Source organism: Leptonotus elevatus, chromosome 7 (assembly GCF_054856555.1).
Source record: "Leptonotus elevatus isolate MCC_2025b chromosome 7, RoL_Lele_1.0, whole genome shotgun sequence".
Classification (NCBI taxonomy): domain Eukaryota; kingdom Metazoa; phylum Chordata; class Actinopteri; order Syngnathiformes; family Syngnathidae; genus Leptonotus; species Leptonotus elevatus.
The window spans coordinates 16963273-16976009 of NC_141245.1; the positions used below are offsets into that span (position 1 = coordinate 16963273).

The following is a 12737-nucleotide window of genomic DNA, read 5'->3' on the forward strand; positions in this document are numbered from 1 at the left end:
CACCCACCGGATGGGCGGCTATCATAATGGCCACCCTTTTGGCTGCGTTAGCCTCATGGAGCCTTTCCAAAATGTAAGCACATGCGAACCTTAAAGAGGATTAGGGAGGACATTTTTACAAACCGTAATCACTTGTCAGTGACGGAATTATCAGAGTATGAGAGAGGGGAAAATCTATTTCCCATTAACGTGAAGATTCAGGAGATTAATCGTTGGTGTAACAGCCTTGCAGAGTCAGTAGCTGCAGGACTAAGGCAACGTTTTGAGGCTTGGGCTACTAAATCCGGCGCTTTTGAGCCAAGGTTCGAGGATCATTTGGACACCCTACACCTTCTTACAGGCACTCGATGAAATGAAATAAGGACCACCTGTTCCGCAAATTGATCAAACTTCCCTTTGTCCCGACCCAAATACACACCTTCTCGGGTCGGGCGAGCTGAGGCCAAGACAGCAGGTGTTGCGATCGTTTTTCCTCTCCATCTGTCCTCCTCATCTCGTCTGCTGCTGACATTTATTTACTAACACAGTAAGCAATGGCTATAGTGGCCTGGAAATGACACACCATGACGTCGCCTGCTTTTCCTGTTCACTGACTAAACTAAAAGAACCCATTCATTTCTCTGCCCATTTCATTATTATTTGCCGTCTCCCTTTCCTGTGTTTTTGCCGCTCTCTTTATGAATAAGTAAATGCAGTATTTGGTTTCCCCGGCGTTAATTATTGAAGCGACAGTGATACAGGACTTGCCTCCCAGTGCGCCCCGTGCGCCAGAGCCATGTTTTAGCTCGTTCCTAGGCAACCGGGCCGCATATAGTCAGGCATCAGTAACATCCTAATGATTCTGCGGTGCGTACGGCGTGGGGGAGTGCAATTTACACACAAATCATCCAGGTCGGCCATTTGCATCTTTGCATTCGTTTATATCACACGCTTGCAGCTGGCGTGCGACAGCACTTTGACATACTGAGGAAAAACAAGGAAGTCCAGTCCTCGGTTGACATTGACTGGCGGCCGGTGTCATTGCACCAAAACATTTACAAGCTGCCGAGCTGGTTTTTAACACTCCCATGATGGGCTCAGCGGGGATTGGGGATTTTTCCTGCTATTGACGAGCGGCAAGCAGGGTCAATCAGGGAGTAAATAAATGATTGAAAGGATTAGCCGTACCGCGGCAGCCCAGGCTACTCAGTCGATCGGCGCTATTGATCGGCAGGTAGATGGTATCAGTGCAAGGCAGTGGCAGCTTGAGATGAAGAGCTGGCCTCAAGACTTGATTGCAATTATATGTCCTTTAGCTTTGAATTGTTTACAAATGAGGCGCGCATTAGTGGTTCCCGTGTCGGCGACTTAAAGCGAAAAAGTGTTCTGCTCTCCGGAGGATGTGTTACGGCTGCTTTTCGTTTAGGGCTATACTCTCATGTGCTTAAATGGGAAGTCAACCCAATAATATATTCTATGCAGCCCCACTAGTCTAAATATGGTATTCTGATTAATATTGTGTTTGTGGAATATGAGTTAAGCAGCAAAATCCAACTGTTTTTATCAGTATCAGAAGGCGGCCATTTTGCCACTTGCTGTCGACTCAAGATGACATCGCAGTTGCTCAGGTCTCAGGTAATAACCAATCACAGCGCAGCTTCAGAAAACAGGTGAGCTCTGATTGGCCGTTGCCTGAGCTCTGAGCAACATTGATGTCATCTTCAGTCGACGGCAAGTGGCAAAATGGCCGCCCCCTGAGATTGATTTTTGATGAACCTCCAAACAATCATTTAGTCCTAAACACATGGATTTCAATCACATCACAAGTTTCCGCAAAGTTCCATGTTCCATGATTTAAAGGCAGCTTACAATTGAAATAAGGCACGCCTGTCATTTCCAGTTTAAGTCATCAAGCCCAGGCGCATAAACAAACACTAGGGAGGCCAGATTTTCACAATTAAAAACGGGACGGTTGAATTCAGTAAACATCGAATACATTTCACCAAATTTAATCGGTAGTCAACCGCTAGGACAACTATGTGATTGACATACACATGGCATATAAACAGGACGATGGGACAGGACCTGCGTAATATCAGGACAAAACAATGAAGGTGGAGGAATTCGGGACTATCCCGGCCAAAAAAACGGGACGTCTGGTCACCCTAACAAAAACTCGTTTGCAAACAGGAAAATATAGCCCTTGCTTAGTCATGTTGGATTGTGGATCCATTACAAGTTCTCCGAGTTGACATCAGGGACACAAAAGTAGGGAGGGTTAAAGTACGAGGTAAAAGGGTGCTGTTACTTTGAGATGAAAGACTCTTTAACATTTGGCAAGGACATTGCCGTTGGTTCCACTGGGTTCCAGTGACAATAGTAGCTGGCATAAAGCATTATTAATGACCAAGGAAACTGGCCTTCAGGCTAGGCGTTAATTATATCACTGGAGAGATGGGGGAGAGCGTGAACACACCGGAGGGCGGAGCATCTCACTGCATTATGTGTGTGTGTGTGTGTGTGTGTGTGTGTGTGTGTGTGTGTGTGTGTGTGTGTGTGTGATTTGCATTGTTAAGCCATTACTGTCCTCATTTTTGGAGGGAGGCCGAGCTGGTTGAATAGCAGTGATAGATTGGGATGCCAGCTACACTCGCCAGCATCAGCCTTTCTTGGGCGCATTTCATTTTTGTAATTGTGGTTTCCTTTTCTTGCACATTACTCATCATACTCCTTTTTTTGTCTATTGTCAAAATTGTAGAAGGCAAAATATCATTGACCCTTTTGTATGCCTTTATCTGAATGGCTGGTTGGCATAGACAGTTTGAATTGAAGGAAAGAGCGCTCATTTAGCTTCAAGCTAGCATCCACCTGTTTGTTCCTTAAGCAAAATTATTAAGACGACCTTTCTGAAACTGGGAAGTACTTTTTGAGTATCGATTAATGCGAAGGGCGTCTAGTTTCATACACACTTCTGGAATAACACAGTTCAAATTATTTAGAGTAACTTCTCCTCATCGTCGTCGCGCCCTATAGCTTATCTCCATGAATGCTATAGTTTGGTCATGCGGTACACTACTGACCATTTATGCATTTATTTATTTATTTATTTATTCATTCATTCATGCATTCTTTTGTTTTTCAATAGTCATTTCCAATTTTACAAAAACATACTGTAAATGTGATTTAAAAAAAAAAGAAGCAATTATTATTATTAATTATTGGTAATGGTAAATGGCACATTAAAATTATTATTTTTTTAATTAAGAATAGCATCATACTAAATTACACCATCCCAGTCAGTGGTGATCTATTTGTGAGTAAAATTAGAGCTGTCAAACAATAAAAAAAAAAAAATCAGATTAATCACATTTTAGAATTTTGATTAATCACGATTAATCGCTTAATGAAAAAAAGCTTTTTAATCAACAATTTTCCCCGCCAAATTTGAAGAGCACCGGTTGTATGTTAATTCTTTTGACATTTATTGTTATGGGGACGTCTTCAAAAATGTTTTATCCATTGCACATGCTTATCCTCTTTTTCGAATCAGTTAATTACTTGCATAATTTAAAATGAAAAAAAAATATGACCCCAATATTTTGACATAAACAAAGATTCTAAATGTGATACAAAAACATTTATTAAATGCTTGTTAAATTATGTTTATCGCTCAAACACAACCTGTGCTACCTTAAACGTAGCCATCCGCTACCAAGCTAAAGGATAATCTATGGTCAAAATTAATAGTGCGATTAACCTGCGTTAATTCACTATTAATGCAATCATTTTTTGTGATTAATTAATCAGTTAACCTTTGACAGCACTAATTTAAATACGTACAAACATACTCACAAATATGTTCAAACATACTCATGGTTACCTTTGAATATAATAGCAAATACGTTTGAACGTACTTGTAGGCTGAATGCTACAAACATAGCATATTTTCCCATAATGCCAAGGGGATTTTCTAATAGCCTGTTGCATTATGGGAAAAATGCCACACTTAAATCATGCACTGCAGATAAAACAATAAATCATAAAAGTTACACGTTTTCTTTAAACTTAATTTTCAAATGCATTGGTATAATATGGGCTAAATGCTAAAGACACGAGGGTTTTTTTCCACTCATGCATGGGCAAGTAATGACCTGTGGCATTATGGGAAAATATGCTGTTTGTAGCATTTAGCCTACAAGTATGTTTGAATGCATTTGTGAGTGTGTTCGAACATATCTAAAGACGTTTGATCACAGGAAGGCCGTCGATGAGATTCAAACCCGGAACCTCGGAACTGTGCAGCAGACAGGCTAACCACGAGACATCACCACGCTGCTGCAAAATAATCCATAAATTCAACACTGTTCCTAAAATGTACAGACAAATATCCGCTCTGATTTCTAACATCTCGGAATGTGACAGCGTTAACTGCCGGAGATGATTTGCTCAGCTACCGGCTACTGTTTTCATCATTAAGCCACGTCTTAATCATCACCGCCACCCTGGCACCGACTCACTGCCCCACGCTCGCCGTGCCATGTGCAGGCCGCGTGTTTCTGATGCCTGGCGCCTGCATGTGACAGTCGCAGCGGCCGCGAGCCACGGCGCGCTCCTCGCCGTCTCAAAGCATCTGCGCCGTTGTTGGTTGAAAGGCTAAGGGCCACTCACTGCGCATCCCCTTCAACGCAGCTCCCAGTCAGCCCGCCTTACAATCACAACGACTTCACACCAGCTCCTTTGTTTACAAGACCTACATTATGTTTTTTTCTTATGACAGCCCTGAACTCTCCTTTTCATTTTTTTTAAAATTCATTTCGAATAATGGTTTTCAGAGCTGAAATAAAATTATACATAATTGCTTCGTTGTTTACTAAGCAAAGATAATTACATAGGACGCATGAAAGAAAAGGTCCATCTTCCCCGCTTATTCTTCTTTTTCAAAATTATTTTTGACATGCATCATATCCATCCATAAAACTAGGGGTTTCAGGCGATTAAAAATATTAATCTTAACTAATTTCATGAATTCAATAGTCAAAACTCACGATTAATCTCAAATTTTATATCTGTTCTAAATGTACAATTAAATGTACAACAAAATATTTTTCATACTCTTGATAACATAAACGTAAAAAAAAGTTAGACTAATTGAAATATGGCTGCATCTTTTCGTCATTGATACAGTCATTACATAAAATTGAGTTAACATTAAAAATATGTAATGTACTGTAAAAAAAACAACCCGAATGTGATATTGATTTTTGTTGAGGTAATTTTTCCTGCCACTAGATGGCAGATGCATTTGTAAGACATTAGCGACATTAGCGACAGCTCAGTGCATTTTACTTTTCATATTAAGAGCTATCTAATCTTTCTGCACATTTTCTATATTGTAAAATACGACTTGACCTCAGTTTCCACAAATATATGCATTATTATTACATACATTTATTACTGCTAAATTTTGACGTGGACGTGTCTGCTGCGTTACGACTGGAATTCCCCCAGTACAGACTTTCCAAGTAAGGGGCGGTTATTAATCATGCGTTAAAAAAATTAACTCAAAATGAACGCACTATTTTTGCCTTTTTTGCCTTTTGGGTCCTGAATACATGAAATAAATGCTGATTAACGAGAAACCCAGTATGACTCTGAGATCTGCAGATTATTGGAACCCAGAGTTGAAAGTAAACATGGTCAAGCTGCATTTAGATGTTGTGCTGCACACAAATGCCATTATCATTTCTTTTTAACTCGCTGGTCGTGATTGGGAATTCGCAAAAAAAAAAATCCTGATCATTTAAGCAAGGGTGGCCAAACTCGGCCCTGTGGGGCCGGAGTCCTGCAGGTTTTGGATGTTTCCGTTCTCCAACACAGCTGATATATGATCAGCTTATCAGCAAGCTCTGCATAAGCCTGATAATGATCCTGCTGATTGGAATCAGGACCGGAGTTTAACACCTATGATGTAAAGCAAGGGTGGTCAAACTCGGCCCTCTGGGGCCGGAGTCCTGCAGGTTTTGGATGTTTCCCTTCACCAACACGCCTGATTCATATAATTCTATAAACAGCTCTTTAGCAAGCGCTGCATAAGCCTGATAACGATCCTGTTCATTGGAATCAGGAGTATTGGAATTTTCCACCCCTGATCAGGAAGCCTACACATTTTGAAAAAAAAATGTTAATGTCCATTTTTGTCAAGCTAATCCCAACATAACAGGTTATTAGTTAGCAAAATTTGATTTTCCCTTTTCGACTGTAGAATTAATTTTTGTTAGCACATTGAGTTACACTTGACCTGACTTGACTTGACCTTATGCGCTATATAAAATAAAGCCGCCGTTCCTATATTGATGTGAATAACCTCACAATTAGAACGATCACATTTAATGGCTATTCTGTTCTCTCCCTTTATCCCGCACTAGTGTTCCGGGAACCCTACACAGTCCGCGTGGCTGACCAGCGCTCCATGCGAGGTAATGTCGCTGTGTTCAAGTGCCTCATCCCATCGGCTGTCCAAGAGTACGTCAGCGTGGTGTCCTGGGAGAAAGACACCGTGTCTATTGTCCCAGGTAAGGAGCGGATACCGTTTTTTTTTTTTTTACAGTATGCTCGGTGTGTTTGATGAACATTCAAATGCCACTGGAGTCAAAAAGTGTTTACTCTCAGAGAAAAGGAGAGTTGGATCAGCAATTTCAAAATAGGATTTGACATCAAACCCTGTCATGGAAATGAGCTGTTCGACACATCTTGACTGCTGTAATGAATTTTAGTAGGAAGATGGAGGGAAGGATTTAAAAAATGAACAACTCGGTCAAAAAGAAGATGAAATGGCCTTTGCCTGCTCGCTAACGGACACCGCTGTTGTTAATAGCCGTGTTCCGGGGATAAATCAGGATGTATTCTGTGTGTGTGTGTGTGTGAGCGAGAGAGAGAGAAAGAGAGGCAGAGAGATGGGACTTGTGTGTGTTGTGTGGCCCCGAAGGGGAGTGTAATTTGATGAGCGATGGATCCTTTTAGCTGCTCATCACAGTCACACAAAGCGAGCATACGCACCCCTCGCCCTCCGCCGGACGATAACCGGCGTAAAGGCCTCCGACACCGCGTGTGAGCGTGTGTGTACATGCTTAGCAGTTAACATTTGCTCCGCGGAGCGATGGCAAATTGTTGGGTGTCAGATGAGACTGTTTAGGTCAGATGATATGTTGCACTCCTGCTGCCCTTTATCTCTATCGCTGATACCGAGCATCCCTTTCATCTCTCATTAATGTGTGTGTGAGAGTGTGTGCCGGTCCTGTCTTTCACTTCAAGCACTCATTGATCCAGCGCAGCTGTGGGGTATGTGTGTATGTGTGTGAGTGTGTGTGTACATGTGTGTGTGGCCTGAGGGGGGTTTCCAGTCTGGATCGATAAAGCTTGCTGTTGGATTCCCCTCTCTCTTGTCACGGATCCCTCAGTGTGAGAATGGTGAGACCCTCTGTTACGTGTGTGTGTGTGTGTGTGTGTGTATTTGTGTGTGTTTGTGTTGCCTGTGAGAGCCGCTGCATCGTGGCTGTGTGTGGTAAGAGCTCAGTGGGAGTGTGTTATTGATCAGCTGTTGGACGTATTCACTACTATGAACAAGCAAGAACATTCCACGCGCGCACATACATGCGCGCAGACACACGATTTATATGGATCTCCAACTAAGCTGATCGGTGTGTCCCTAAACGTTGTTGCAAAATGTTGCATGGTCATTTGCATTGCATGTAACCATAAGGAATTAGAGTGGAATAGTAATGTATTACCAAGAAGAATATGATGGTCAATATAATCAAATCTTCCCATGAGAAAACCTTGTAAGGTAACATTTACTTGACATTATGGAAAACAAATGAAAACCTATCATCAAGGAAAAAAGTACATTTGTATCTGTTTCTGTTTTGAAGCAATTAGCATTAGAATATAGCCAAGTTTCATCATTATTATTATTATAAACCTGTTGAAAACACTGAGGAAAAGAGCTTGTTGCAACATGGCCCTGGTTGATCTCTTATACTCTGCTGGCCGTTTTTTTTTTGTAATAACTACCATTGCTTAAGCGACTTCTTCAGGTCAGAGGCTGTATCAAAGCCTTCTGTATGCTCTAGCATAAAAAATAGGGGTGTGCCCAAAAAATCTATTCTCATAAGAATCGCGATTCTCATTTAGTACGATTCAGAATTGATTTTAAATGTCCAAAAATCAATTTTATTGAAATTATTTTATACTGTCTTGCCTTTATCTGTGTGTGCCTTTATTTGGAGCGCTGTTCATGTTGTACCCGATTTGGCCACTGAGGAGCAGTGTGGTTCCACGCGGTCTAATACACTGTTAAGTTGTAGCCACATTAGAGAGTAGAAGGAAAAAGTCAAGTTATTCCAATAAAAGTTGTTTTGTTGCAGTGTCGAGCCGTTCTTTTGAGGGATAAAAGTGCAGCGAGTAGCACGCTAATTAGCATTGGCGAGTCAGACTGGAGTAGATCATTACAATTCCTTGCACATCTATAGATTGAAGCAAAAATCATTGTCAATCAAATCATTTTGAATCAAAAGTCGCGCTTAATCGGAAATCGATTCTGAATCGAATCGCAGACCCAAAAATCGGAATCGAATTGAATCGCGAGACAAAGATTCCCACCCCTAATAAAAAGTAAATATCAATTTATGAATACGTTTTTGGGACCATAGCAATATTCAAAATAGAGCGAGTTTATACGTTTTTGGGAGCTGATGAGTTTAATATCGCGATGTCACGATATTGTTGTTATCGTTACAACCCGAGTCATTAATTTTCCTGAATGTAATCAAGGTGATTTAGTCATATGCCTTTCCCTACACACAGGACTTTAAAATCTTGAAGAAAGTCTTCCCGGAAGAGCGGAATCTATATTCTCGTCTTTGTACATGCAGGATGACAAGCGTTATCAATGACCGAGGGAGGTTCCCTTTTCTGTTCTCCGTCCATCTTTGACCCTCCCATATTTGTCTCTTGTACAGCATGATGGCCAGTGTCAGCACTTTGTCGAACACACAGAGCGAGGCGATCACATGACCCCCCCCCCCACCCACCCCCCCACCCCCCCGCTATGCACCTTGCATCCATCCATCAAGAGCAGCTTTGTGTTTTTCGCTCGCGCCAGAGATGCTCCGCCGGCTTGCCATCTATTAAGAGGTCCGTGTGTGCCAAGGTGCGGACTTGACAAGATGACACGCGTCACACGAACAGTCGTGTTGGTCAATAAAGTTGACTTTGAATGGGCTTTGATGAAGAGGCAGGCGGGTGTTTGCTGACAGCTGCCCTCACTGCCAGACGACCCCGCCTGGGTGTCGTGTCACTTTTTGACAGCCAAATCTGTTTGCGTTGGAGAGTTCACAGAGCAGAGTGTGTGTGTGTGTGACTTAGGGGGGGTCGACAGGCTTTCGGTGTGGGCTCGCTATCCTTGTTGCTCCTCCCTCGCCGCGTCGATGTGATTTGATTTCATCCTCGCACTGTAGTTAGAAAATGGTCATTTGTGTGCTCGTCAGCTGGAAAGTGTTGACGGAAGTGCCAGAAGGAACTGTGTTTGTCAGTGTCACTTATTTATTAGTAACCATCTTCAACTTTAAAATGGGCGTGAGTTTCATCTGGTCACCATGGTAACGGGTGCGAACTGGCAGGAGGAATGAGGAAGGTGTGAGGATGCATCACTGCTTGATTTGTATTAGTGCTCCACCACAGCACACGCGCACGCACACACATAAATACTGTCGGGGAAAGATATGTTTTTAATAGGAATGTTCGATACCCCTTTTTTCCCCATACAGATGCTAGTAGGAGTATTGAAATCTTGAGTAGCCACCGATACCAGGTCCTGATATTACTAGTACTTTTGATACATAAAATTTCCATTAAATTAATGACAGTTAATTTTAAAGAAAGACCTATACAGTATATCCCAATATAGCATTTTTCCTAAAAAATGCATACAATTAATAGCTATTTTCTATTATCTTTTTTGACACATTTTGTACACACACAATTGTTATGAATTTAAATAAATAAAATGCAACCAGTGGCAAAAAAAAGTCCTAATCAAAATATTGTACAGCTTCATTCAACCGACACTGGTATCGCCCCCCTTGCAAGTACCCGATACCTTGAAATAAGGCTGGTATGATGTGTTTGCATTGCAGTATTACTAGGCACAAATGTAATCCTGCATTGATGATTATGAAGAGGATGCTGATAAACGGATACTAGGGAGTGTTGTAAACTGCACCTCATGCGTCCTTATCAGTCCACGCTGGCTATATGACACATGAGAACTCGCAGCTTATAATGTTAATTATTCTCTTTTTCAATTATTACTTGCGGTCTTATCAACAACATGTACATTGTTCCGGCAGTAATGGGGGTCTCTTAGGCAAGAACATGACAAACCTTTAAATGAGCTATTTTGAATATCATGCTAGCACAAACTTTGTGCCGAATATTAGGAACAACATACAGCGCGGTGCCTTGACCTTTGAGTGACCCGAGATATGAGCTGTCGCTTGCTTGATAGTTATTTTGGCTTTGACTTGCGAACAACAATTTAAGAAATGAGCGCTAGATGGTAGCAATGAACTCAACAAGCGGCGGTTTGACAGATTGCCAACACTTTTTCAAGAAAAGAGGCTTCAAGCTTGTTTAATGACACTCCTAGTTGAGGTTTATTGTCAAATTGGACATAAAACAAATATATAAATATATATATATATATTTGTATTTTAGGGTACTATAAGACTGCTATTTTCTTTAAAAATCATGTTATAAAAATGTTGGCTGTATTAGCATTTCCATTTCTTTTAATGGCAATGTTGTTAATAGCATATCTAAGTTAAACGTTTTGTTTTATATTTAAAACAAAAATGGGAATACACATCCTATTATTTCATATGAAGAGATCTAATTTAACTCATTCACTGCCATTGACGGCTATAGACGTCAAAAATTCATTTGAACTATTTCTATTAGTTAAATTTTTCCCCCCACTTTTGTTAACAAGAGTATGAAAATCTAGAGTCTTTTTTTATTGTACATTTTGAACAGATATACAATTTGTGATTAATCGTGAGTTAACTATTGAAGTCATGCGATTAATTATGATTAAAATTTGTAATATGCCTGATGACCCTAATTTTTTATAATCTTTTCTTAAAAAAAAAAAAGATTATTATTATTATTTTTAATTACTTTTTGTTTTAAAAGAAAGAAAAAAAGATTATTCAGAATTAGGAGTGTCAGGCGACTGATGACTTCACTAGTTAACTCACGATTAATAATTTTTTTTATATCTGTACTAAATGTACAATAATTTATTCCCAAGTTTTCATACTCTTGGTAATAAAAGTGGAATTTTAAAAAAACTAATAGAAATAGTAAAAATGAATTTTTGACGTCTATAGCCGTCAATGGCAGTGAATGAGTTAATTGCTTGATTTTAGCCTTTAGTTATGGGATCCAAGACTCTTGATTCCATTGAATAAACACATTCTAAGGCATTTTAAATGGCAAATTCATGGCGTGACACTTTTCCTAGTGAGGTAAACAAAAATGAAGTTCCTTTATACGAATTACAAGTAAAAGAATAGCCTTAAATTGTTGGTCATGAAAAACGAATTAATCCATCACAAATAAATGAAAGAAGAAGTGAGGGGTGAACAACATTCCTTCTCCTCCCATAATCAGCTCTGGAGGATACCAAGCGGCGGCGTCAACTGATGGTTATGTAGATGGATTGATTTTGGTTAAGTTATGGACTCCACATCAGCATTGATTGGCTGATGTAGTGAGGAGAGAGTTGTGGGTGCGAACAGTGCAGCAAAGTGTGGCTGCTGCGCGCGTGTTTCTGCATTCATTGATCGGGCTTGTTTAATCCTGTGCGCACACACACTCACACGCACAAACACACACACACAGCCTCTCACATTGTGGTGAAGTCTAGCGTCACCACAGCTGCCACCGCCTCTGTCCCAGTCTCCATTTTGTGGCCACCCTGCAGAATCCCCGTGTACTCTCACTTTCCACGCTTTTTAACTTCAACCGTCCCCTTTCCGTATTGAGCCCCCACTTCGAGCTGCACTTATTAGAAGATAAAGTGACAAAGCATCATCTTTTCCCTTCCGCTCCGTCAAACACGAACTTTAACAACAGATAGGCGAGGGGAAAAATGGCAGAATAGGCAGGGAAAAAAAAAATGAGACAAAGTGGCAGGAAAGCGTGCTCTGTGCTAAATTATGCAGGTGGCAAAGTGGGCATAGAATGGAAAGATGATGGACTGACTGCCGTTTGAGGAAGAGACCATGAAGAGAGGGGTGTGTACTTTGTGTGCGTGTGTGCAGTTTGCAGTCCCCAGCCTCCCCCAAGGGAGAACGAGGCAGCTTGGGGCTTGAGAGGGGACTGTGTCCTGTCATTAAAGATGCATCCGACAAGAGCCTCATGCCCACCGCAAAGCAGCCCATCCTCCTTTGGAGCTTCTCCATTTATCTGTGCTACTGTTTGACCAGTAAGCATTTCCGCGTGTTTGTCTTTAGGATGGGAGCAGTTTGTTCCTCGCCTCGGTCGCGGGGATGAGGGCAGTCGGGTTGCTGTGGATGGGGAATGGGCCGGTGTTTACTTATTGATGTGTGATTACGGGATGTGGTGTGTGTGTGTGTGTGTGTGTGTGCGTGTGTGTTTGTGTGTGTGTGTGTGTGTGTGTGTGTGTGTGTGTGTGT

At 41.2% G+C, this 12737-nt stretch overlaps 1 protein-coding gene across 2 annotated transcripts in view; it reads left to right on the forward strand.

Moving 5' to 3' along the window:
- dscaml1 (Down syndrome cell adhesion molecule like 1) overlaps positions 1–12737 on the forward strand; it is a 116917-nt gene that overhangs the window by 16246 nt on the left and 87934 nt on the right. For both annotated transcript variants that reach the window (XM_086080083.1, XM_086080084.1), the window contains exon 3: positions 6405–6551. In XM_086080083.1, coding sequence (XP_085936209.1) covers positions 6405–6551 — 147 coding nt within the window. The remainder of the gene's footprint in view (positions 1–6404; positions 6552–12737) is intronic.